Source organism: Sus scrofa, chromosome 3, assembly GCF_000003025.6.
Source record: "Sus scrofa isolate TJ Tabasco breed Duroc chromosome 3, Sscrofa11.1, whole genome shotgun sequence".
Lineage (NCBI taxonomy): Eukaryota > Metazoa > Chordata > Mammalia > Artiodactyla > Suidae > Sus > Sus scrofa.
The window spans coordinates 32,439,335-32,466,623 of record NC_010445.4 but is presented as its reverse complement, the minus strand read 5'-3'; the positions used below and the strand labels follow the sequence as shown (position 1 = coordinate 32,466,623).

Sequence of the window (27,289 nt, the reverse complement as noted above, 5' to 3'; positions counted from 1 at the left end):
ATAAATTTTTTCTCTCTTAAGCCATCACAGCCTCAGAGACGTTGCAGGCTCAGTTCTAGACCAGCGCAATAAAGCAAATATCGCGATAAGGGGAGTCATGGGAATGTCTGCTTTCCCACTGCCTATAAACTTACATTTACACTACACCACAGTCTATTAAGGGTGCAAAAGCATTACGTCTAAAAAAAAGTACATACCTTCATTTTAAAACACATTATAATAGACATTGCTAACCATCATCTGAACCTTTAGCAAGTCACAGTAGTAAAATCAAAGATCACAGATCATGTAACGAATACAATAATGAAAAATTTAAAACATTGCAAGAATTACCAAAATGTGACACAGATACAAAGTGAGCAAACGCTGTTGGGAAAAAAAAAAAAATGGCAACAGGAGTTCCCATCGTGGCGCAGCAGAAACGAATCCGACTAGGAACCATGGAGTTGCGGGTTTGATCCCTGGCCTCACTCAGTGGGTTAAGGATCTGGCATTGCCATGAACTACAGTGTAGGTCGAAGACAAGGCTCGGATCAGAGCTGGTGTTGCTGTGGCTGTGGTGTAGGCTGGCAGCTGTAGCTCTGATTAGACCCCTAGCCTGGAAACCCCCACATGCCGTGAGTGTGGCCCTAAAAAGACAAACACACACACCAAAAAAATGGTGACAACAGACTTACCCAATGCAGGGCTGCCACAAACCCTCAACGTGTAAAAAGCACAATATTTGCAAAGCACAATCAAGCAAAATGCAAGGAAACGAGATATGCCTGTGCATTTGGGGATGGTTTGTTACACAGCAAGAGCTGATTGATACAGAGGAAACACTGCATTGTTAGATTCAGGGTTCCTCAAAGACAGAAACCAAGTCTTACTCATCCCCAGTGCCTGAGATTACTCAGCAAACATTTGTTGAGTGTTTGCTAGTTTCCACAGCTTCGGCAGAAGAGTTAATAACTGCCACTCTGCCAATGACTGCTGTCTGACCCTGTCAATTAAAGAGCTCCATGCTGGCTGCTGTCATCCAAGGAGCTCCCTGTAATTAAGCCACTCGGCAAACCCACACCCCAGCCTGGAAAGGGCCAGTCCCTGCAGGCACACATGTCAGTGTGGGGCCGGGGTGGATTGGGATTAGCTGGCTGGGGTGAGGCAGGTGTCAGACTTAGGGTGCTCGTCATCTTCACAGCCGGCAGCGTAGGAATGTTCCTGCCTGCACAGAGCGCCGTGTGTTGTAACGCCCAGGAGATCAGGGCCAGTCGCTTTCACAGCCTTTTCCTCTTTCCTAAACTGTCATTTCTGTGGGTGAACTTTGCCAGCAAGTCAGGCGCTGGGAATCACTGCCTGCAACTCAGCCAGACCCAAGGAGCACCAGGACCAGGAAGCCAGGCTGCCACCTCCATGAAGTTAACGCACCAAGGGGCCAGAGGGGAGAGGATGAGTGGGAAGTGATGTGTGCAAAATATCGAAGAGCAGAGACAGCCAGACTGGACCATCGTCTGGCAGCCTAACGATGCAGGACCTCAGTTTCCTTATCTTAAATGGGGGTGATGATGGTCTGCCTACTTCCCAGGACCGCAGGGACATAACAGAGTGAAGGTGCTTAGAATGGCATCTGGTACAAAACAGGTGCTGTGTACGTGCACCAGTCACAGTCAGCATTATGGTCAAGGAGTTTTGGGACCGCCACGCCCAGCCCGCATCCCCACAAGCCAGCATCCCGCCCTCATTGTGAGAGTCACCAAATGGAAATAAACCTCCCAGCTGTCTCCAGCAGGGAAGATGTACAAACAGACAACAGGCATCTTGGGCATGTGGACAACGAGGGCATATTTCAGGCACTGTCCTCACTGAGCTCACACCTCTATTTCCCCAAATCACTCATTTCTGCACCACCTGCGAATCTCACGTGTATCCATGTATTGCCCATATTACTAGGAGCCTATTCACTTTTCAAAACTTACATCTTTATAAAAGGAAACCTACATGGAAGCAACCTAAACGTCCCTGGATAGATGAATGGATAAAGAAGATGTGGTGTATACATATACAATGGAATACTACTCAGCCATAAAAAAGAATGAAATCATGCCATGTGCAGCAACATGGATGGACCTAGAGATTTTCATACTAAGTGAAATAAGTCAGACAAAGACACATATCATATGATATCACTTATCTGAGGAATCTAAAAAAAAAGATACAAATGAACTTATGTACAAAACAGAAATAGACCCATAGACAAAGAAAGCAAACTTATGGTTACCAAAGGGGAAAGGAGGGGAAGAGAGATAATTGAGGAGTTTGGATTAATAGATACATATCACTGTATATGAAACAGAGAGCCAACCAGGACCTACTGTATAGAACTGGGAGCTATAGCCAACATTTTATAATAACCTATAAGGGAAAAGATTCTGAAAAAGAATATATATATTTTTTGTGATACAAGAACATACACACACACACATATATATATGAATCACTGTGCTGTTCATCTAAAGCTAACACAACATTGTAAATCAATTATACTTCAATTTTAAATAAATAAAAATAAGAGGAAATCTGGTATCACAAATGAAATGGAAAGCAAGCCATAAATAGAGAGTGATGGGAAGAAAGACATATAATGAAAAAAAGAACAAGTATTCTTTTCCAACTAGAACTGCTGCTGCTGAAGGCTCTGCGCCCCAGGCCAGTCTGCCCTTTGTTGAAGCAGAACGTCAGGTGTATTTGGGGAGTTTTATTAAAGATACCTTAGCACAAACTTGAGATTTTCTCCTTGGAGGGTTGGAAGGGAATTAAAAAGGGAATGATTTAAAAGAGCTCCCATCTTACTCAGTGCTGTGTGTCTGGTCCATCTAAAGCATCTGTGATCATTAATTTTCTGTGTCAGTCTGGCTGGGCCAGAGTTTCTGTGACAGTGTCTTTGGAGGAGATTCACACTTTTTTTGGGGGGGGGGGCACTCCCCTGGCAGTTCCCAGGCCAGGGAGCAAACCTGAACCACAGCAGTGACAACGCTGAATCCTTGACTGCTAGGCCACCAGGGAACTCTGAGATTAACATTTAAATCAATGAACTTTAGGAGTTCCTGTCCTGGCTCAGCAGAAATGAATCTGACTAGCATTCATGAGGACACAGGTTTGATCCCTGGTCTTGCTCAGTGGGTTAAGGATCCGGCATGGCTGTGAGCTGTGATGTAGGTTGAAGACACGGTTCGGAGCCCGTGTTGCTGTGGCTGTGGTGTAGGCTGGCAGCCACAGCTCCGATTCGACCCCTGGTCTGGGAACCTTCATATGCTGCAAGTGCTGCCCTAAAAAGACAAGAAAAAAAAATTCAATGAGCTTTGAGTAAAGCAGACTGTCGTCCATAATGCAGGTGGGCTGCATCTGATCAGATGGAGGTCCAAAGAGAACAAAGCATTGACATCCCACCGAGCAGCCTTTGGATTTGAATTGCAACACCTACTCTTCCCTGGGTCCTCAGCGCGCCAGCCTAGCCTGCTGGCTTTGGACTCACTAGTCTTCCTAATTGCAGGAGCTAATTCCTTAAAACAAACCTCTCTCTCTCTATTATGCATATGAATATTATATAGAATATACATATACATATATAGAATATACATGAGCACACATACATATATATATATATAATAACAATATGTTATATGCACACACACACAAACACACACAGACACATCCTATTGGTTTTGTTTCCTGGAGAACCCTAACACAGCATCTCTACTGGGGGGCACAGCCCATACAGACTCACTAATCTAAGAGCCGGCAGGTCATGCCCCTTAATTAGGGGTTTGGGGGCACCAACAGGAAGAGACACCTTCTATTAAATACCCAAGACCAAGCAGATGCTGAACCAGCTGGGGAGCCATCCCTGTGAACTTGTAATCACACTGTAACATTTCCCCACCACCAGGTCCCAGGGACTGTGAGGGTGCCCTGCTGGAAAGAAAGGCAGCCCCCCCAAACCTCTTGCCCTTCCAACTGGGGCATCTCTGATGACACTGCATCTGCAGCTATGACACTGTCCGGCCATGGAATTGGGACACTGACCCCACACAATGAGAACTGCAGACTCATGCAGTCTCAGCTGAAAGGCGCTGTGTGATCCTGCAGAACCGCCCCTGCCCACAGCCTCTGCCTGGATTATTTTTATCGCAGCCAGTTTCCATCTGTACGGGGACCAGGATTGGAGACCTCACCACTTCCCAACACAGCACCTGCTTATTGGACCCTAAACATTAGAAGAAGGTTCCCCAACTTCAGACACTGGCTGAGCACCTTCTCAAGTACCCCTGGGAGACTGTACTTATTTGTCTTTAAATAAACCCACTCTCTGACAAAGACACGTATTTCAAAAAGAAATCTTTTGGCTCCTGGGAGTGGAAAATCAGCAGGACCTACCGCAGAGATGGATGGTGAAAATTAATATCCCCCCCAAAAAGTTCACAAGTTCTAGTTCAATGCTGTTGTCCATCAAAGGGCTAAGGGCAGACCTGCTCTGTCTGGTTAAAGAAGAAAAAGTGGAGTCACAGAGGCATCTTCCCCTTGATGGAATCCGAAGAGCTGAAACACACTTTCTCACTGAGGGATTTTATGTCATTTAATGTCATATCCAGCAGCACCTAAAAACCAGCCTTACAGAGGGCTCTGCCTTCCACAGATTCTGGTTCTCTCTGGGGGGTCCCCGAGTGCCCCTTATCCCTCCCCACCATCCTCCTGCCCACTCACCTGGGTCCAGCCTATTCCAGGACCAGGTCCCAGATGGGGCCTCGCTCAGATCCAGGAGACCTGGCCCCCAGCAACCTGCTCTAGACCTGTAAGAATTTCACCAGTGGAAGCTCCTTAGGAGCCAGAGTAGGACAGGACCAGGCACTCAATTAAAACCCGGGGAAGCAGAGAAACTGGAGCCCTCGGCCGCTGCTGCTGGGAACTACGATGGTGCAGCCACTTTGCGAAACAGTCTAGTTGTTCCTCAGATGATGACACATGGGCTGCAGGACCACAGTCACGCCACTCCTGGTAAATAATACCCAAGAGAAATGAAAACACATGTCCAGCAGAAACTTGGACACAAATGTCTGGAGCGGCATTATTCACAAGAGCCAAAGGGTGGAAACCACCCAAATATCCATCAGCTCAGGAGTAGATAAGCCAAATGGGTTACATCCACACAGCAGAGTATTATTAGGCCGTGAAAAGGAAGGAAGGCCTGACAAAGGCTATAACACGGATGAACCTTGAAGTCATGATGCAAGTTAGAAGAAACCAGACCCAAAAGATCACACAGGGTATGATTCGACTTATACGCAATTGCCAGAAGAGGCAAATCCATTAGAGACAGAGAGCAGATGTGTGGTTAACTGGCGCTCAGAGCGATGGGAAAATAGGAGGGCGACCTCTAAGGGGTTTGGAGGTTTCTTTCTGTGGGGATCCAATGTCCCCAGATTGACCATGGCAATGGTTACACATATACATGGATTATACTAAAATATAGTGAGGTGTACACTTTGAAAAATTCATCAAGAGAGAGATTTGAAAAATAAAACGGAGGAGCTCTGAGTTCACTGGGGGCTGGTATTTCAACACCTGCACCCCTGAGAGCCCTCTGCGGCCCCTGAGGTGGGAAGGAGGATAAGACCCACCAGTCAGGAGCCAGGGCCTTGAACTGGTTGGAGCGAGAAGTCCCGCCCTGCTTCTCCCCCCATGGGGCCCAGAGGTGACCATCCCACACGTGCAAGTGACCAGCTACCCCCAGGCCTGGGATGGAGCCAGTCCCTCTTTTTTGACCCTGAGAATTGGGGAGCATGTGACCCCATTTCCAAGCCATCTGCGGAGTTCCCATCGTGGCACAGTGGTTAACAAATCCGACTAGGAACCATGAGGTTGCAGGTTCGGTCCCTGCCCTTGCTCAGTGGGTTAACGATCCGGCGTTGCTGTGAGCTGTGGTGTAGGTTGCAGACGCAGCTCGGATCCTGCGTTGCTGTGGCTCTGGCGTAGGCTGGCGGCCATAGCTCTGATTAGACCCCTAGCCTGGGAACCTCCATATGCCGCAGGAGCGGCCCAAGAAATAGCAGAAAAAAAAAAAAAAAAAAAAAAAAAAAGACCAAGCCATCTGCCCCAAGCATACAGTAGGCGTCTCACACAAGGACAGAGGGACACGGACCACTCAGTCTTTTTTTTTTTTTTTTGCTTTTTAGGGCCGCACCCACGGCATATGGAGGTTCTCTGGCTAGGGGTTGAATCAGAGCTACAGCTGCCGGTCACAGCCACAGCCACAGCCTCGTGAGTTCCAGGCCACGTCTGTGACCTACACCCCAGCTCGTGGCAACGTCGGATCCCCGACCCACTGAGAGAGGCTAGGGATCGAACCTGCATCCTCATGGATACGAGCTGCATCCGTTTCAGCTACAGCACAACAGGAACTCCGGACCACTCAGTCTTGACCCCACACAGCACCCAAACGAACTGCTGGATGAGTCAGTACCCCAAGCAGTGCTCTTCCTTCCCCCCCATCGGACAAAGCTTGCTCCCCGCCCCCACCCTGGGCACCAGGATGTCAGCATGAACCATTCCCTGTCTGGAAAGTTCTTAGATCTGGGAGTGATGGGCTCCTTCCTTCAGCCTCAACTCCACAGTCCCCTCCTCAGAGAAGCCCTCCCAGAACATCCAATCTAAGTGACCATATTTTATCTTCTTGAAATCACTCAACGTCATCTGCTCTTTTCTTCTTCTGTTTTTTGTTTTTAGTTTTTAGTTTTTAAAAATTTTGCCCGTTCCCACGGCATGAAGAAGTTCCAGGGCCAGGGTTGAACCTGCGCTACAGTAGCAACAACACTGGATTCTTAACCCCCTGAGCCACCAGGGAACTCTGCTCTTTTCTTCTTAATCTTTAGTCCCTTCTTTTCTTTCTGTCTCGTCCCTCTAGACTGGACTTATGTCAGTATGGTCACGGCTCTATCTCCAGTGTGCCCACCAGGAAGGAGAGGAGGTGACGACTGCGAGTGTCCAGGGAGAGGGGCTCATAGGTGATGAAGGCCGAGCACCTTTCTCTCCTTGAGGATCTCAGAGGGGGAAGAGGGGTGCCCAGCTCTGAATCAGGAGCATGAATATTCTGAGGCTCATCATCCCCTGCCTGGAAAGGGCAGAAAACCTGGGGCAACAAGGGGGAGGGTTGGGGGGTGGATTTAGGCCAGGCCCCAGGACATCCCTGGGGCCACAAGCCCGAGAAATAGGGAGCATGACTTCCCAGGCATCTCCAGGCTTCTCGAAACTTCCAGGAGAAGGGAAAGCTGTGAGTCCTTAGCAGCAAATCCTCACCACAGAGGGGGGTGGGCATAGCACCCAGGAAAGGGGACCTGGTGGGGCAACAATGGTGTCAGCATCACCGCCAGTATCATTTCTGCCCTGGCTGTGTACCACCTGTGCTATTCATTACCCATAAGTGTCTCTAAAACACATCGGCGTGAGGCGATGAATGCTTAAATGCAGATTATATCATAAATGGAAAAGTAGTACCATATGCCAAGTGACTGACATTTTAGTAATACAGTTTTTTAAAAAAATATGAGCACATTACAGTTTGGAACCCTGCCTGTATGCTATAGAAATCATCTCCAAATGCCTGTGGGTGTGCACACCATGATCTGGGCCTGCCAATGATTAAGCCTCCTTCGGGCTCGGCCTAGAGGAATGTGACCTCGTGTCACTCTGACATAAAGGGGTGCTGACAGTGCCACTTGGGCCTGCTGCTGCTCCGGCCTGCCCGAATCAACTGCAGGAGAGGGGGAGGGAGCAGCCGCCTCAAGCCCCTCCCATTACCCTCCCGCCCCCACCCCTGCCGCCTTCAGCGGGCTCCTCCCCCAAGGCGCGGGGGGCGGGGCCTCCTTCTGCCACGCCTCCAGGCCGTGGCTAAGAGCGGGAAGCGGAGACTCCAGGGGGCCGCCCTCTCCCGTCTACCCACACAGCCCTTTATTGGTTGAGCACTTACTGCGCACTTAACTCTGTGCTGAATGCAGGAGGGACCAGGGCAAGCTCAACAGATCCGGTCCCTGCACAGCAAAGACCATGAGAAGTAATGCAAGCAATTAACCACTTGGACCCAGGGTTCCTGTCTGAAGCTGTGTTCCCAGAACTCCCTTCTCTGTTCCACACACACCTGAAACACGGGAATCAAAGTGGTTTTGGCCAGGGGAGGGCTGGCTTTGAGTTCTGTTCTCTGCGACCAGGCTGTTAAGGGAAAAGGCCCCTCGTGCGGTGCTGGACCCTCAGAGCTGAAACAGCTGACTTTGGAGGAAGAACACGGGCGTCCAAGGCACTCACTGGCACTTCTGCAGCAAAGGAACTGTCTTGGCTCCAAGGGCTGGGTCAGTTTCAAGAGGATGCTCTGCCTGTTTTTAAAAAGAGGAATGTGGCGGGATACAGGGTCTATGAGGCCGCGAGACTTGGCTTCAAATCTTAATGCAAAACGGTTGACTCCATTTTTTCATCTGTAGGGCAGGGACAATGATATTCCTCACCCCATAGGGGTGTTATTCATTTTAAATGAGAGAGAGGATGTAAAGCACGTGGCCCAAACGGCTTTGCACCCCAGCAGTGCTATTGCGAGAGCAGTGCTAAGTTCCTGCCTTTAATACTGGCAAAATCTAAGTCATCTCCTACTTTCAAACACCATCCTAAAAACACAGTTCCAGGCCCAGGTCTTTATGTGTCTCTCTGAATTCTCTTCGAAGCCCCAGACTCCCATTCCCAATGGTCTCCTAGACACCTTGCCAGGGATCTCATACCAGCCCTATTAATACACACACCCTAACTGCATGCACACTGCCCTCTCTCCAGACCACAACTTGTCTGTAAAAGGCACCCCCCCCCGGGGGGGGGGCATAAAGGGATGCTCCAAGGGGAATGTTCCCCGGGGGCTGGAGGGCACCTCCTGATCACATCCCTGCCCCTGGATGACTGCCCAGCCCCCACCTAATCTCTGCACCAAGCCCCCCATCTCCTAAAGCTCCCCACCCCCAAACCTGCAAGACTACCAGATTCAGAGACTATTTCACTAGTGTCGAACTTCAGGTACACACATACCCGGGAATATATTCTCTCAGTTACAAGCAAGGCTGGAGGCCCAGCTCGCATTCCCTCCTCTCCCCTCTCCCCACAAGCAGCTACATGGATCCAGTCTGAGTATCCTTCCAGACCTGTCCCTGCAAACACATCATACATAAGAGGCCATGGGAATATGGCTACTTTCCACATGCAGAAGCTCCTGGGCCCAGGATGGAACCCAAGCCACAGCTGGGACCCAAGCCACAGCAGTGACAATGCCAGATCCTTCACCTGCCAAGCCACCAGGGAACTCCACTTGCTCTTGTTTTCAAAAAAATTCAACAGTGTCTTACAGATCGTTCCATATTAGTGTACAGAGATGAACCTCAGGTTTCCTTTTCTCTGCAATGTAACTTTTTAAAAATTTTAATTGAAAATACAGTTGACATGTTAGGTTAATATGTTAGTTTCAGGGGCACTACACAGTGATTTGACACTTGTGCATGTCAGGAAATGACCACCATGGGTCTGGCAGGTCCTTATGTCCCACGGCTTATTTATTTAGTAACTGGAGGGCCGTACCTCTTAATCCCTTTCACTTATTTTGCCCCTCCCACCCCCTTGAACCTTGTTCTTTTTTGGTTTTTTTGTTTTGTTTTGTTTTTTGGTTTTTTTGGTTCTTTTGCCTTTTCTAGGGCCGCTTCCCATGGCATATGGAGGTTCCCAGGCTAGGGGGTCCAATCGGAGCTGTAGCCGCCGGCCTATACCAGCGCCACAGCCACGCGGGATCCGAGCCGAGTCTACAACCTACACCACAGCTCACGGCAACGCCAGATCCTTAACCCACTGAGCAAGGCCAGGGATGGAACCCACAACCTCATGGTTCAGATTCATTAACCACTGCGCCACAACGGGAACTCCCTTTTGGGGTGGTTTTTTTTTTTTTTTTTTTGGTTTTTGGCCTCACCTGAGATACACGAAAGTTCCTGGTCCCTCACCGTAGCAGTGACCCGAGCCACAGCACTCACAATGCTGGATCCTTAACCCACTAGTCCACCAGGGAACTCTTTGTTCTTTTTAACCTCTGTGAAATACTCTATCATTTGACCGATGGGTATTTAGGTTGCTTCTAGATTACTTCCACTTTTTTCCTCTCTCTCTTTCTTTGTCCTTCCAGCACTGCTCTGTGAACACCATCAGGCCTGCCTCCCTAGGCAGGTTCAGGCAGAGTGCTGTGGAGGGAAGCCCCTTCACCTCTGCCCTCCCAGCGCCCCCCAGTCCCTGCCCTCCATTCCCATGCCTTGCACTGGGGGCAAACTGGACACCCACTGCTTCTCAAGCAGGGCTTCTGCCTCCCCCTCTGCCTTTTCCCTCCAAGTTCCCTTCTGCATACCCGGAAGCGCTGCTGCTCAGGGAAATCCTAGGGACTCTTCCAAGCCCATCTCCAGTCCTTAAGGAAACTCTTGCACACCCCGCCATGGGCTTCCCCGAAACTCCACCTTGTGACGCTGGTCCTGGCACGTCCATCCCTGGCCTCATCACTCTCTTTGCTGGATTGTAACCTCCTTTGAGGAGAGAGAAATCCCCCTTTGATGACTCAGCTCACTGCCCAGAGTTCCTTAATAACACCCATCAAGATGAAAGGGGGCAACCCAGCCCCTCCCTCGGCTTCCCTTGGGCTCAAGCAAACCACAAGCCTCTCAAGCCACTTCCACAGACATCAATACACCGACTCCTCTGATCCCTGGAGCAACCGTCCAAGTCTCTGACCCGCATCAGAGATGGGGAGGCTCCCTCGGAAGCCGAGCGGCAGGTTAGGTCTGAAGCAGGATGTCTGGGCCTCTCTGCAGAAGAGGAGCTTGGGCGGGAGCTCACAGATATTTCGGGATTAGTCCTGTTGTCAAAAGGGTGAATGTCCCAGCCAAAGGCAGTCACTCCCAGACTAAGATTTTTGCCAAATCCAAGGATCACCTGTGCTTATGAATGGCATCCTTCCATTATTTAAAGAATGCTTCAAAGTTCAAAGAATCAACTTTAGTTTCATCCTATTCAGTAGATCTGTGAAACTATGGGTTCGTGCAATTTTTTTTTTTTTTTCAAATACCAAGACAGAAAAAGACATAACTTACTTTTTTTTTTTTTTGGTTTCATGTTCGGCTGTGACCTTTTTTGTCTTTTTAGGGCTGCACCTGCGGCACATGTAAGTTCCCAGGCCAGGGGTCAAATTGGAGCTGCAGCTGCTGGCCACAGCCACAGCCACAGCCACACCAGATCCAAGCCGTGACTGTGACCTACACCACAGCTCACGGCAATGCCGGATCCTTAATCCACTGAGCGAAGCCTCATGGATACTAGTCCAGTTTGGATATGAGTCCAGTTTGTTACCACTGCGCCACCACAGGAATTCTGCTGCGGTAACAATCTGGGTTACCGCCAGTGATAACACGCTTTGGGAAACATTTATTAGAATAAGATAAATGAGACTTCAAGTCATATTTATTCACTGCAAAAAAAAATTTTTTTTTAAATGTCTGCACCTGCAACATATGGAAGTTCCCAGGCTAGAGGTTGAATCAGAGCTGCAGCTGCCAGCCTGACCACAGCCACAGGAATGAGGGATCCCTGAGTGAGGCCAGGGTCCAAATCCTCATACTCACGGACACTATGTCAGGTTCTTAACCTGCTTAGCCACAACGGGAACTCCTTCACTGAAAAAATTTTAACTAATTTCATTTTAAGGAAAGATAGCCCTCCAGAGATGTTTACAATCAGAAGCATCAGAGACAGCAATCTTCAAAGAAACTTCTCCATTGGGCCAACTAATTTGATCTTGGGTTACAAGCAGTTTGCACCAAGGAACTTAACATGTCCATCTCCACATCCTGCAGGGCGATAGATGTTTCACATCCAAATGTCTCAGAACAATCGTGATGCCAAATAGCCCCCTGGGGACCCCTTCCCTCAGCTCAGATCCAGAAGTGCTAGGAAGCTTCTAGAAGCTGATGTCATCCGACCTGTCCATGGAGGGCAGGAAGTTGGGCAGTCTCTTCCCCTCAGTCTCTCCTTTAGAGCAAGAGAAGCCCAGCTTCCCAAGGAAGGTGAGAGCCCTGGGAATTCAATTATTCAGGCCAACAACTCCTCTTAAAGTCCTTGGAAAGACCATGTGAACAAACCAGCAGTGTCTTGGGAGGGGAAGAAGGTTCTCCTCCAGCCCCCACCTCCCTCCTTCCCGCCCCAGGATGGACGACACCCCCAGAGCCAGGAGTGACCCGATGCCAATGGGAAGTGCCCCACTACAAGAGCACAGTTCCCTGCCCACTTTTCTCAGATCGGCATGAGAGCGTGGAAACGCATCATCCCGGATGGATGGTATAGGCCACAAGGGCTCCTGACCCTGGGGACCCAACCTGGGAACCCACCGACCACTCCCAGCCAGCGAACTTCTCCTCAGTGAGTCCCTGGACCCTGATCTAGTTCAGGGACTGCCTCCGACTCGCTGAGTGACCTCGGGTGAGTCACTCCGCCTCTCTGAGCATCCCTTGCTGTCAAACTGGGACTTTCTAAGGCCTTTATGCCCCTGGAATTCTTCAATCTTAGCCCATGGCTGCCCTAAATGCAGACAGCATTCACTCCTCTAGGCCTCTGCCCAAGGCTTGGCTTCCTGGAAGAGTTCCAGTGACTCCACACAGAGCAAAGCTAGTGCCGTCGTCATCACCAACACCACAGCCACCGCCACTGTGGGTGTCAGGTTACCAGGCCGGCACCCTCGCTGGGTGGCAGGATATTTTTAGACTCCCTCTCAGCCTGTCCCTAACAAGAGCCAGATGCATCCGACAACTCCCGCCAGGGGTCAGCCCTGCCACAGCTGCATTCTTCGGGTAACTCCTGCAGGCAGTCGAGTCCATCGCTCCTGGGGTGAGAAGGGGAGCCTCCTCTCCCCCCTCCCCACCTCCCCTTCCATCCTTTCCTGGGAAGAATGAAGCCAACATCCAAGAGTCAGGTCCCCAGCTCTATCTCAGGGGCCAGCTGCTCTCGTTCCTGGTTCCAGCTGCTGCTGCCAATCGCCAAGCCCAGTAAGACGTCCCGGAGGCCTCCTGCACTGAAGTCCTGCCACTGACCTTTAAGTGCCTCTTCTGGAAGGGCTCTGGTCCCCAGGCCCCACACCCTGGACCACACCCCACCTTTAGGGGATGGCTGCCACCCCTCTGTGGATGGAGAGCCCAGTCCCCCCGGGCCCCCTTAGCCCCTGAACCCCGTATCAGAGAACCCACATGTCCGCAGAGCTGCGTAGTGGACACTTGTTGCAACACACACACACACACACACACACACACACACACACACACACACACGATTATCTGCCCGCCCCCGTGCTGGACTCCTGCCTTCTAAACAAATCCCGCCAAGCGGCCAGTAATCCACTGCCACCCCATTGGCCTGGAAAGGCATTCATGTATTTTTGTCTCGACAGACTTCCCTTCCCGGTCATGTCTGGCGGCAGAGTTTACTATGACAAAGAGCCAGGCCCAGCGGTGACACCACCACCCCCACCCCCCGCCCCCGGGCATCCACCAGGAAGGTCGCAGAGGGCAGGGGAGTCAGTGTGGGCCTGGGGTGACAATTTGGCCAGTTGAGCCTCCCTGTGAATCACTTGTTGCTGGAAAATTGCGTCTGTGCGCACAGACATGTGGTTTTTAGCTTTTGCCCTGAAGACATGATGCACGAGGCAGAGAAGAAATCTAGGGGACACACTCATGTTCCAGAAACAAAGGGCCCGAGAAACCACTTGTGTGTGTAGGGGGACGAAGGCCAGGACAGAACGGTTGTGCCCTATGTTTACTATTAGATGCAAGGGACCCTGTCGCTCCTCAAGAGCTGAGGGCCAGGAAGCCCGAAGAGGGCGCAGCCCCTCCCCCTGGGTGGGGCCCAGCAGTGCCAGCCCTGAGCCTCCCCTCCCGCTGGCCCTGCCCTCACCAGTCCCGAGGGCCACCTCCGTGGCTTCCAACACAAACACCAGTCCCCAGATTCAGGTGCATCTCAGTCTCCCCACTGGAGGGACGGACAGACGTGGCTCCAGGCCTGAAGCGGCGGATCCCATAACCCTCGGTGGGAAAACAGGTCTGCATTCTCCTGCCACCCCCATGTCCCTTCCTCTGCTGTGAGCCTGGCATCTGCCAAAGCCCCCATGGGCATCTGGGCCCTGATTTCCCCAGAAGGATCCCCCCTCCACTCCGCAAACACCCACTGAGGCACCTCTGGGTGGAAAAAAGGGGAGGGCTTGGGGAGATGCAAATGGAAGTTCAAATCTGGCTCTTGGAACTTCCTGGCTCAAGGGCCCTGAGACACTGACTTAGGTTCACTGGCCTGGTTTTGCCCACCTGCAGCCCGGAGTGGGGATGGAACGACTAATGCTGTGGGGGGCTGCCAGGTGCAGCGCCCAGCAGAGGCTCCAGCAGCTCTCGGTTCACTTTCTTGTCCCTTCCCAACTCCTGGGGAAACCCAGCTCCCGTCCCTTCCTTCCACTTCCTTATGCTGAGGCCAGATTCCAGGGAGTGGTGGCCAGTGACAGGGAGCGGCCTCTGGGACATCCAACCCCTTCGGCCTGAAGCATAGAGGTGGCTGGAGACTCTCGTGGTTTAATTATGGTAAAATATACAAAGCATAATTCTGATCATTTTCACCACTTGTAAGTGTAGAATTCAGTGGCATCTGAATACATCTACAATATCGTGTAACCAATGCCACTACCTACACCCCAAATTTCCATCCTCCCCAACAAAGACTCTGTACCTATTAAGCAAAACCCCCCATCTCTCTGCCCCACAATCCTCCTTTCCAGCGCTGGGAGGGGTCCTATTCCAGGTGCCTCTTATCAGGAAATCATACAGTATTTGGGCCACTGGCTTCTTAAGACCCTCTCTGGGCCCCTTACCTTATTACTTTCTGCCTGTCACTCTTTAGGCTTGTCACTGCATTTTAGACACAGCAAGGGTACAAGGTCGCTCCACCCCACATCACAGCTTTGGAGCTTGGGAGGGACACTGCCCCCTTTCCCAAATCTGAAGCTGGACTGTCATTCTTGTTCCGAAGGAAGAGATGAGCTCTGTGGCTTAGAGGGAGAGCTTTGCGCTGCGGGGGTCTCCCTCGGGCACAGGTGCCCCCAACTAATCTCCACCTAGGAAGTTCCCACACCAGCCCCAAATTAGGCCCTCCCCGGGGTGCATTCAGGACCCTGGATTTGGGGAGAATATAGAGTCCTTCTATCACGAGCACTAGCCTCCCCGTTCTCTGGACCCATGGATGGCGCTCTCAAAGCCCGCGAAGCCCAACCAGAGTGGAGAGGGGATCACCCAAGCGGTGCCACCAGCTCCCCCACCGCCCCAGACCCACAGCCGTTGCTCCTCGCCGCTAGGGGGCGCCACGGAGCCGCCGCCGCCGCCGCCGCGGGGGCCGAGACGGGACCCACGGACCCGGCCCGGGCGCAGCCTGTCCCGCGCGCTGGGCGAGGCGGAGGGCCGTGCGCCAAGACGCCAGGGGCCTTCACGCAACGAGAGGGGGGCTGGCCTGGACTCCGAGAGCCCTGGGAGTGGAGTTGGCGGGACCGAGGGGAGTCGCCCTGACTCCTCCCCAAACTTTTCCCGCCCGCCTCGGCGCAAGAGGCGAAGGAAGCAGTCCGGGGGTGGGGAGGTGGAATTCCAGGTCCCGAGCGAACTCGACGCAGGCGGGACGTCTGCGCCCTCGCAGTCTGGCCGAGGGACAGGGGCTTTTCGGCCCCATGGGCCTCGGCCCCTCCCTGCCCGCTACCAATTGCAGGCACCTCCCTGGGTCCGGTAGGTGCAGGGGCCGCTCGCGTCCCCGCTGCCCCGGCGCTCCCTGCCCCGAGCTCCCAGACCTGCGCGCGGCTCCCGGGCGCGACCCCGACTCACCGGGCGCTGGCGGCTGGACGGACCGACCGGCTGGGGCGCGAGGCGAGGCCGCCGGGCTGTTTTGAAGCTCTGGGCTGGGACTGCGCGCCCTCCCTCCTCCCTCTCGGTGGCGCCGAGCCTCCTCCCCACGTCCCCCCTCCTTCCCGATCCCGCCTCCCGGGGTGTGATGTCAGGAGCGGGGAAGCGGAGTGGGAGGAACCACGGGAGGCGGGTGGGGGCCGCTGGAGAGAAAGGCCGGAGCCCGGGGAGCGACCCCAGCCCCAGCCCGCCTTCCTTCGAGCTTCCTCCGAGCTGGAAGGCTCTCTGCGCTGCGCCCACTCTGGAAGTTTCCAGCTTCCCCTTCTCCTTCGCATCTTCTCCCCAGTTCTCTTCTCTCAGGGTAAGGGTTAAGGACCAGGGTTCTGGAATCCTTACTTTAGAACCCCTTCCCTAGCACTTTTCATTACTTAGGGATCTTCTGCTTAATCTTTCCTACCTCAGTTTCCCCTCTGGAAATGGGAGTCACGATAGGACTGATTTCCTGCAAGGGTCATAGGCGCGCAGTGCCTGGTACATAGTAAGTGCTCGATCAGCCTCAGCTGTGGTTATTTTTCCTATTTGACATAGAGTCCCTGGCCTTGGTGGGAGGTGGCCAGGCAACCAGGGATCCATTAGGACTCCACCAGAGTCTGCCCAGCCCATGCCCCCCGCCCAGGCACACCCGCACACAAAACACCAGCCGTATCTTTTGAAACCACGACCCTGGAATTTATTGTCCCTGGAAATAACATCAAAAGACAAACCACCCCAAGTCTTGCTCTCCAGCCCCCAGTGTCCCCATTTAGAAACTGAGAGGGTTCCTCTGGGCTGGAGGCTCTTGCAGGCTACAGGAAAAAGCCAGAGGGGCCTGAGCCTCAGCGGTGGGGTGTGCAGGAAGAGGAGAATTTACTGTATTGAAAAAGGGAAGAAATTCCAAACCAGGACCACAGCATATTACAGTATATTTTAAAGCTTTTAATTTAACATGTTAATGTTATTTGCACCCACCCCAAAATATAAGGCAATGGACTTGTGCCACTAACAAAAGAATCAGAAATCCTCTCAAGAAATGCTAACTTATTGTGCAGTAGCTGGTCTAGCTGAGAAGCCATGCTTAAATTTTCTGATGCCCAGTCTCTCTCTCTCTCTTTTTTTTTTTTTTTTTGTCTTTTTTTTGTCTTTTTAGGGATGCACCTGCAGCACATGGAAATTCCCAGGCTAGCCGTCCTACACCACAGCCACAGCAACGCCATATCCCAGCTGTGTCTTCGACCTACTCTGCAGCTCACAGCAACACCGGATCTTTAACCCACTGAGTGAGGCCAGGGATTGAACTGGCATCCTCATAGATACTAGTTAAGGTCGTTATTGCTGAGCTATGACGGCAATGCTCCAGACATTTTTCAATCTTGTTGCAGAGTTCTGCAAAGAGAGAGCCTCCTTGGGTCTAAATTAGAGATCTGAGGGAGATCTGGGGCCCCTTGCAAAGGGCTACCCCAAGACCCAAGTCTTGAGGTCCCTCAGCTGCTCTAGTGTCTGATCTGCCACATCTTTTTAAATTCTGATATTCTATGGCTAGTCAAGACTTTCATTTCCCAAGCAAGAGAGGGGGCAGAAAGGTGTTCATTTTGAGCTGAGGCCCCACGTAAAAGGGGAGGACAGTGGGGTCTGGCTGCCACAGAGGAGGCCATACAGGGCCCAGTCACCAGCAGGGATGGGGATGCTTGCCTGTCCCATGGCCACCTGAGAACGCCCAGAAGGCTCTGGCAGAATGGACACCTGCAGCAGGTGGGTTTCTTCCCTTTGCTGAGCCCTCACTCTGTGCCAGTTACTTTACAAGCCCTGCCATCTGTGTGACCCAGCAGCCCATGAAGAAACTGAGGCTCAGAGAAGCTACTTCAATAACTTGCCCAAAGTCCCTATTTGGGTGGGAGCTTGGATTTGAACCTGGCTCACCTCTTCCCATTACATTGCACTTTGCAAAATGTTAACCAGGGTCCAGCCATGATTTTTATCATATCCACAGGCCACCTGAACTAGTATACACTTAATATTTTTCTTTAAGTCAACTCTGTTTTTTAACTATATTTGTTTTTTAAAAGGAAGCTCTATATCATCGTGATAAACAGGAAACCAATGCCAACCACCAAAAATAGAAGACAAACTTGAAATATAAACACTGCCCAAAGAAAACAGTGTTAGTACTTTCTAACTAGATACTATTGCATGAAAGAGTCCATGAACCTGAGGTTTAGTGTCTATTGAAAAAGGAGTTCAGCAAGTGTTAGGGTCACGCTAGCATAGAAGGAGAAAGTCTCCTTCTTGTAGTCAGAACTATTGCAAGATCATTGGAAAAGGGAATTCTGTTCTCACTCCGTGCGTCCTCCTAAAATCCCCTCCCACGCACCTGCTGGTGGGGCGTGGCCCACACAGGGAAGCACCTGGCCAGACAGCAAAGATGCCTCTCTAGGACTCAGAGAAAGGAATGATCGATTGCATTTCTCACCTGCTTCCCAGGCTTCTTCAGAGCCCCACCTACCTGTGCAATCCACCTGCCACTTGCATCTCTAGTTTTCTCTCTTTAAATATGTGCCTGTCTCTCCAGGAAGATTGGAGACAGAAACCTGCCTCACACCCACTCTATCCCTGCTCCAAGTATTTCATTAATGGTTTGAAATCTCAACATGGTGTGGGCAAAAAGTAAGAGTGTGTTCGATTGAGTTCTGGGTCCCAGTTCTTCAGCCCACTATGCAGTAGGGTATATCCACACTGCAGCTCTAGCCTCCTGGCAAGGAGAGCATTCTTCCCGTCTCAGCCTCGAGCTAAGCCATGTGACTGGTTTTGACCAATGAGAGGTTTGCAGACTTGACACACGCAAAGGCTGGGAATGTGCTTGGGCGATAGGGCTTGCCCTCCTGCGCTTTTGCCATGTGCATATGCAGAATATACCCCCGGTGGCCCATTGGCTCCAGAAAAATGAAAGATATGGAAGCAGAGCTTTCCTACATGACCCACAGAACTTCCATCTGGGACGCAGAGCTGTTCCAGCCAAGCTTCAGACACGTGAATGAGAAATGATGTCCACTGTTGCACATCACTGAGGCATCAGGGCTGTCTATTTCACAGCTGTAGCTAGTTGATAAAAGGATCATCTCATATGGAGAAAGAGAACTGTACATACAGCATCTTGAAGGCATGATGGAGAAGGCTGGGAGGTGGTGATGGTTGGCTCTGGGTTGGGGAGCAAATATATTTGAGAAATCAGTCATCTCTTGTGTGTCCTTTCTAGCTTGAACGTTTTAAGGTTCTTCCAGTTTCTTATAACCTGTTCCTATTGACTCTTTTCAGTTCTCAGAAGGAATGACTTGGGGTGTCCATGCCTAGGAGGCTAATCTGATCCATCACCTCAACACAATCCAGTAGAACATGGAGTTGTAGCAGAAGAGCTGATGGAGAAGAATATGTGGGTTCTGGTCAAAAAAGATGGCGCTCTAAAAGAAACTGTGGTCTCAGTTCACAGTCATGGTGAGAATAGATCAAATATGAATGTGATTCAACCCTTGAAACCTGCTTTTGGTTGGTGGGTGTTTCACAGATGTCATGGGTTTTACTAACTTCCATTCAGTAACCATTTCCTTTGAAAACAAACTGGTAGATAAGATGGCCCACATGGTCTGCCTCCTGGTGTCCTCGCCCTTGTGTACTCCCCTCCCCTTGAGTATGGGTGGGACATAATGACTCTTAATGACTAGAATAAAATGAAACAATGATGGGATGTCACTTCCATAATTAGGTTTAAGAACCATGACTTCTGTCTTACTGAGACATTCTATTGCTTGCATGCTCTCGTGATGGAAGCTACCAGGTTAGAGAGACCCACATGGCAGAGAACTGAGGGAAGTTCTGGTAAAGAGCCAGCCAGGCACAGAGGCCTCCGTCCAACAGCTCCCAAGGACCATAATTCTGCCAATAACTATGTGATCTTGGAAGAAGATCCTTCCCCAATTGAGCCTTCAGATGAGACCTCAGCTGTGGTCAATACCTCAATGGCCCTGAGGCAGAGGATCCAGCTAAGATGCCCAGCTTCCTGACCCACAGAAACTCTGAGTTAAATCTGTGTTGATTTAACCTGCTAAATTTTAAGGTGGAGGTGGGGTGGCTGGGTTCTATTGCAGACTTTGTATCTATCAGTCAAGATAGAGTAGGTTATGGCATGATAACAAATGATCCTATAATCTCTGTGGCTTACAACACAAGTATTAATGTATCTTGCTCATATTATATGTCCACTAGGGATTGATTTTTACCATGCGTCCATATCTTTACTTCAGGACACAGGCTGGTGGAGCAGCCTCTCTATGGACCATTGCTGGTCTCGGGAAATCGGGACGATAAGATGATAAACCACCCACTGGCTATTAAAAGCTTCTGCATGCTCACATTTCATTGGCAAAGCAAGTCATGAAGCCAAGCAGCAAAAAAATCTCCCACTAGCCATGTTATCTTGGCAAGCCACTTCATCTCTTAGGGTCCAACTTTGCATTTGGCTTACAGCTCTAAATGCTTCGGGATGTTGGAATAGAGCAAGCACATCCAGAGGCCTCGCAAGCAGCATTTTCTCTTGGCTACTCTGGAGCGAGATCCGCCTAACCAAAGGCCCTGCCATCAGCACTTCTAGGCAGGGCTTGGCGGGGTGTGCATTCCTGCCATCAAGAGACATCTGGGGAAAAAAAAACCCTCAGTGCCTGCCATATGGAGAGTCAAGAAATCTGAGTTCCCACAGCGGGATCTGAGAAATAGGCACTCCTGAGACCATTTCCTCCCTGCCGCCCACCTCCACAGATGGGGTTGGAGGCGGGATGGAGACAATGGCTTCCAGCAAAGAAACGAGCCCCGGTGAGCTCCCACGTGAAGCTGGGAGCTCTGGGTCTCACCACTTCTCCTTGTCTTCCTACCAGTGCAAGAAGAAATCACAGCACAAATATTGTCCATTTGACTTATGACTGATCACCAAAAACAACAGCTACAGACTCTGCAAACCCCTGGAGAGGCTGCCCATACCTGTGCTGTTTGGGGCTTTCACATCTCTCTCTCGTTTTTCCTCTTTAGAGCTACACTTGTGGCATATGGAAGTTCCCAGGCTAGGGGTTGAATTGGAGCTGTAGCTGTTGGCCTACACCACAGCTGCTGCAACGCGGGATCCGAGCCGCATCTGCGACCTACCCTGCAGCTCATGGTAACACCACATCCTTAACCCTCTGAGGGAGGACAGGGATAGAACCCGAGTCCTCATGAATACTAGTCAGGTTCTTAACCCACTGAGCCAGAATGGGAACAGCTCACATCTCTTTTTCTGGCGTGTAATGAACACAAATGTGCTGTGGGCAGAACCTGAGAGCTGAGTCTGGGTTTTTCCCATTTATAGAAATGTCTGACATTGAGACCTAAAACATCTGGCTGCTTTAATGCCGTTCCCAGTTTGCATCAGGACTGTTGGCACCGTAGGATCAGAGCTTCAGAGTGCTCCCAGATTTGAATCTCCCTGAAATATGGTCAGAAAGAGTAACAGGAAGCAGGGGAGCTGGCTGCCCCCACCAGTGTCATTAGCACCCAAACGTCTGGAACCCAGGATGGCCCACAGGATATTGTTGGCAAGGCTCAGGTGTCTCCCAGCACGCAAGATGGACAGAGGCCAGTTCTCTTGGCACATCTTCCAAAAGATGGCGTAGAGCCTGGCACCAGGAAGGAAAAGGAGAAGAAAAGCTCCTGTTGTTAAGAGTGTCTCAGGGTGTGTTTTTATTTTCCTGGGATCTTCTGCACAATCATAAATATTATTATTCCTTGGGTCTATGAGAGCATCCTTGATACTTTTCCGAGTATTTTTAATTTTTCAAAAATGATCGTTCCTTCCTTCCTTGCTGCCAGCAGCTGCAGCTCTGATTCAATCCCTAGCCTGGGAACTTCCATATGCCACAGGTGCAGCCCTAAAAAGCAATAATAATAATAATAAAAAATTAAAAATCTGACAAAGAATATGTATATATTTAACTGAATTGCTTTGCTGTACACCTGAAACTAATCTATTATAAATCAACTGTACTTCAATTTTTTAAAAAAAGTGAAAGGGGTGCTATTCATAATTGCAGTGGGGCAATAATCATTAATAGGACCTGTTGCAGGGAAACTGGGGTAAACAAGCACCCTAACTATAACTAATTAATGAGTTAAGTAATTACTCAGCCAGATGTGACAGCGTGCTATGAAGGACAAGAAAGTCAGTGCCCTTCAAGCTTACAGTAATAGGACCTGAACCAGGCAGAGACATCAGGAAGGGCTTCTTTGAGGAGGTGTTACCAAAGGATACCTAGGAGTTGGCTTGGTAAAAGAGGAGGGAGGAAGCAGCACGTTCAAATGCCCTGTGGGTGGGGACGTGCTGGATAGGAGGATTTCAGAGAAGCCAGGGTGGCCGGAAAGGGGAGCACGAAGATGAGGTCGGGGAAGATGGTTGGGCTAAGGTAGGATGGGGACTTCCTTCTAGGAGTGATGGAGCACTGCTGAAGGTTTTAAGGCAGTAGGGACATGATCTGATGACCACTGGCTGGAGAAGGTTGAGGAGGGCCAGAATGGGCTCAGGCAGATAAATTAGGTGAGAAATGGTAATAACTTGGAATCCAAGACTCTACTCAAACTTTACAATGATGCTTGGTCTGGGGAAAGACGAACCCAAAGGAGACTCAAGAAGTCACTCCAGGGAGCTGTATAAAGGAAATAACCTTAGAAAGAGGTCTGCAGAGTCTGGGGGTCACATGTAATGGGAACTTCTCTCAGGCTAGGGAAGATGTTGGATGCCAGATGTTTAGGAAACATCCGCACCCTTGGACACTTCAATGGACCAAAGACTTGGCTTGATCCACTGGAGTGTCCAAGGATGCGGATGTTTCCTACAGCACTGGGAATGTTTTCTGAAGACTCGGGGACCGAATAGCTCCATTTGGGCATTGAAGAAGGATCAATGGGCAGCTTCTGTGTGAGCTGCGCTTTGACGGTGGATTCATTGGCAGGAAGAGCATCAAAGGGGCATGAGTGATTCCCAAGGACACCAGTCACATATGAAGCCTCCTATTTTCTCTACTATCTGGCTTCCAAATGATTTCAGGCAGCTTACCATCAAAGAGATGCACACAATAGAGCTGACACAAAGGAAATAAAACCTACATAGAGTGAGGAGGAAGCAAATACATGAGCCCAGAGATTTTGAAAGGCAACCACACATATGAATCACCTGGCGGAACCTATTAGCCATGCAAATTCCCCGGGGGACAGTAGGTCTGAGGTGGAATCCAGGAGTCTGCGTATTTAACAAACTATTTCCCCACCTCCAACTGCAACGTATTTCTGATGCTAGTGGGGCGTAGACCACATTTTGAGAGATACTGCATCAGCCCTTTAACTAAATGTGGTGATAGTCAATAAGCATCAAATTTAGCAATGGATTTCTCCATACCCTAGGCCCATGATGTGTGGACATCCTTTTGAGGAAGGTTTTGTTGGCTGATGGAGGACCACCTTACCTTCCCACAGAGGTGGGGTCCCAGGAGGGCATCATTTGACATACCTTGTCCTACATTTGCATCTCTCTGCTGCTAGGAAGTGCTTTGTGTGATTGCTTGGGTGGGTTGGGAACAGATGGGGTCACTGAGGCAATATGGAGCACCAGCCAGGGGAATATCCAGGCCCGTAGGATGTGCATGGTGAACTTGGCATTGAGAATGAAGACAAGCAGGTGAGGCAGAGATTAAATTTTCCAGCCCTGGAACAGCCTAGCTCCTTGCCGGGAGAGGTCCTGGACGGGCACAGTGGGTCCCTCTTTGTTCGGCTCCCTTAGGTCTAGACAAATCTGGTCACGTAGGCTGTGACACCTCCACAAGCCCGGTGTGCTGTGCTCAGCTAAGCTTCTGCAGTGTCAGTAATTCTGAGCTCCTTGCATTTCTCCTACTTACTAATTTCTTCTTGGGTTTCAGTAACCCCTTCCTCACTTCTGAAAGGCTTGAGACCTCTCATCAGGTACTGAGGTGTGAGAAAGGCGATAGTGATAATGGGTTGGATGGCTGATAAGGACAGAATTTCCCTGGGTCACTGCTTCTTAGGGGGTAATCCACAGACTGAAGTATCAGCGTCCTCTAGAAATCTGTGAAAATGCAGATACTCAGGCCCACCCAGACTTACTGATTTTTTTTATTTTTTTATTTTATTATTTTTTTAACAGTAATGGCCACAACTGTGTCACATGGATGTTCCCAGGGGGTCTAATTAGGGGTCTAATCAGAGCTGCAGCTGCTGGCCAATGCCACAGCCATAGCACCACCAAATCGGAGCCACATCTGTGACTTACACTGCAGCTTGTCGAAACACCAGATCCTTAACCCACTGAGTGAGGCCGGGGATCGAACCCGCATCCTCACGGACACTACGTCAGGTTCTTAACCTTCTGAGCCACAACGGGAACTCCATCATCCGCATTTTAACGAAATCCTCAGGTGAATCACATGCACATTAAAATGCAGAAGTGCTGGCGTCCTTATTTCTTCATCCAACAACAATTTATCAAGGGACTCCCAAGGGCCTGGTGCCCATAGAGCACTGGGAGATGAATGAAATACAGATGAAAGAAAATGACATGGGCCCCAACCCAGTAGAAGGTACAATTTAGTGGAGGAGCCATGAGATAAATAAGTAAAGAAATAAACTAACATATAATTACAGGTTGTGGCAACTGCTATTAAGGAAGTGAAAAAAATATCAGTGATCTCGGTACTTAAAAAAAGATGTAAGACAAACAGCAGACTTGGAGAGGGAATTGTAGCAGACAGAAAAGTCACGGATATCAAAGCAAGGAAGGCCTCTCTGAAGACGTGTCTTTTGGGCTTGAAGGTGAGGGATCCTAGAGGAAGGCGTTAGAAGATTCTAGAATGGATGTCCAAGTCTTGTCTTGGATCACGTGGTGAATTGGAACCTGGGATGTCAGAGCCCAGGTTGTAAGATTCCGGAGGGGGATAAGGCATTGACCTTCATCAGTATTTGTTCCTGAGTGCTGCACGCAGCTCTAGGGGCTTCCCCAGGGCACCCCAATTTCACATGGCACTGCAGAGCCTGAGCTGAGGCTCCTAGGCTTTCTCCTCGCTCCAGGATGATGAAAGTCTACTAGACACTGGTCCTCGTTTGTTTTTGTTTTTGCCTTTTTTTAGGGCCACACCCATGGCACATGGAGGTCCCCAGGCTAGGGGTCGAATTGGAGCTGTAGCTGCTGGCCTATGCCGTAGTCACAGCAACGCCAGATCCGAGCTTCGTTTGTGACCTACACCACAGCTCACAGCAACGCCAGATCCTTAACCCACGGAGCAAGGCCAGGGATCAAACCTGCGTTTTCATGGATGCTAGTCAGATTTGTTTCCACTGAGCCATGATGGGAAATCTTGGTCCTCATTTTTGCTTTAATTCCCCCTCTTAGAAACAATTATTCCAGGACCTCCTTCATGGCAGATCCCAGGAAACTGGCAAATGAGCCTTTTGGTTAAAGATTAAGTAAGGAAATGTTTTGTTTTGCTTTTTTGTCCTGAAATGACCTCTAAATATTCCTGCTCCCAAGAGGACTAACCACCTCTCCAAGCACTGGGCTCCAATGCACGGTGGGGACCCATAGAGTCTGATGAAGTCTTCACGTGCGCCCAGCTCCTGAGTCACCCTCCCCACCTGCCAGCAGCATCAGCATCACCTGGGAGCTTGTTAGAAATGCAACATCTCAGGCTCTACCCAGACCTACGGAATCAGAATCTGCATTTTAACAGGATCCCCTGAAGGCGCACATGCACGTTAAGCTGAGAAGCCCTGCCCTACACCATGAGGTCACAAAGGGGTCAGACCACAAGTTGGGATTCCAGAAGACCACTTAGGATGGTCAGTTCCACACAGATCCTAGAGTTAAGGGCTGGTCTGGGGAATCCGAAGATGCTCAGCTGTCCTGCAAGTGTCTGGGAGAGTTGACCACTGGGCCACAGGGGCCTGTGTGTTGTCAGGGGCAGGCTGGTCCTAACTGGTCCAGTTTATACTTCCCAAAGTGTGGGGCTTATGTACTGGCAATCCTGGAGATAGTTTAGGGGATGCATGGGCCCGCAGTGAGTAACAGACAATCGTGCGTTAACAATGCTGACATGGGGAGTTCTGGTCGTGGCTCAGCAGAAAGGAATCTGACTAGCATCCATGAGGACTCAGGTTTGATCCCTGGGCTGGTTCAGTGGGTTAAGGATCCGACATTGCCATGAGCTGGGGTGTGGGTCGCAGACACATCTTGGATCCTACATTGCTGTGGCTGTGGTATTGGAGCTGGAGCTTTGATTCGACCCCTAGCCTAAGAACCTCCATATGCTGTGGGTGTGGCCCTAAAAAGCAAAAAAAAAAAAAAAAAAAAAAAAAAAAAGCAAACAAAAAGGAATAAAAAAGAATGCTGACATGGAAAACAGACTTGTGGTTGTCATTGGGGCAGGGGGTGGGATGTACAGGGAGTTTGGGGTTAGCAGATGCAAACTATTCCCTGCTGTATAGCCCAAGGAAGCATATATCTACTCACTTGGGATGGAATATGATGGAGGATAATTTGAGAAAAAGAACATATATAGGTATGACTGGGTCACTTCGCTGTGCAGCAGAAATTGACAGAACACTGTAAAGCAATCATAACAAAAATATTTAAAAATAGAATGGGTAAACAATGAGGTCCTACTGTATAGCGCAGGGAACCATATCCATTCTCTGGGCATAGACCATGACGGAAGATAATATAAGAAAGGAAATATATGTATGTATGTATGTATGACTGGGTCACTTTGCTGTACAGCAGAAATTGGCACAACATTGTCAATCAACTATACTTTATAAAAATTCAACTAAAAAAAAAGAGAGAGAGAGAATGCTGGTCTCTTTCCAAGTCTCACTGAGACTCTCCAAAGACCACAAGGAGAAGGCTCAGCTGGGTGCAGGTTGCCTCCAGCACCTATGGAGGGAGTTGGAACTTGTCAGGTGCTCCCGGTTCTCTCCACCCATATCCAGGCCCTGCACCTCTGTGGTGGTCTGCTAGGGCTGCTGTAACAAAGGGACACAGATGAGCGGCTAAAACCACAGAAGCTGACTATCTCAGTTCCGGAGGCTGGAAGCCCAAGATCAAGGTGTCGGCAGCGTTAGTCTCTTTCATGGCCTCTCTCCTTGGCTTGTAGATGGACCTCTCCTCCCTGTGT

At 50.2% G+C, this 27,289-nt stretch overlaps 1 protein-coding gene across 5 annotated transcripts in view; it reads right to left on the bottom strand.

Moving 5' to 3' along the window:
- EMP2 (epithelial membrane protein 2) overlaps positions 1–17,128 on the bottom strand; it is a 43,750-nt gene extending 26,622 nt beyond the window's left edge. The window contains exons 1-3 of one of the 5 annotated variants that reach the window (XM_021086639.1): positions 15,984–17,128; positions 8,171–8,402; positions 6,321–8,063 (exon numbers count right to left, since the gene is read on the bottom strand). In XM_021086639.1, the coding sequence (XP_020942298.1) occupies positions 8,010–8,063; positions 8,171–8,402; positions 15,984–16,336 (639 nt within the window). In that variant the 5' untranslated portion in view covers positions 16,337–17,128 and the 3' untranslated portion in view covers positions 6,321–8,009. Of the gene's footprint in view, positions 1–6,320; positions 8,064–8,170; positions 8,403–15,983 lie in introns of those variants that run through there. The other 4 variants (XM_021086638.1, XM_021086641.1, XM_021086642.1 and 1 more) reach the window with 4 other exon arrangements.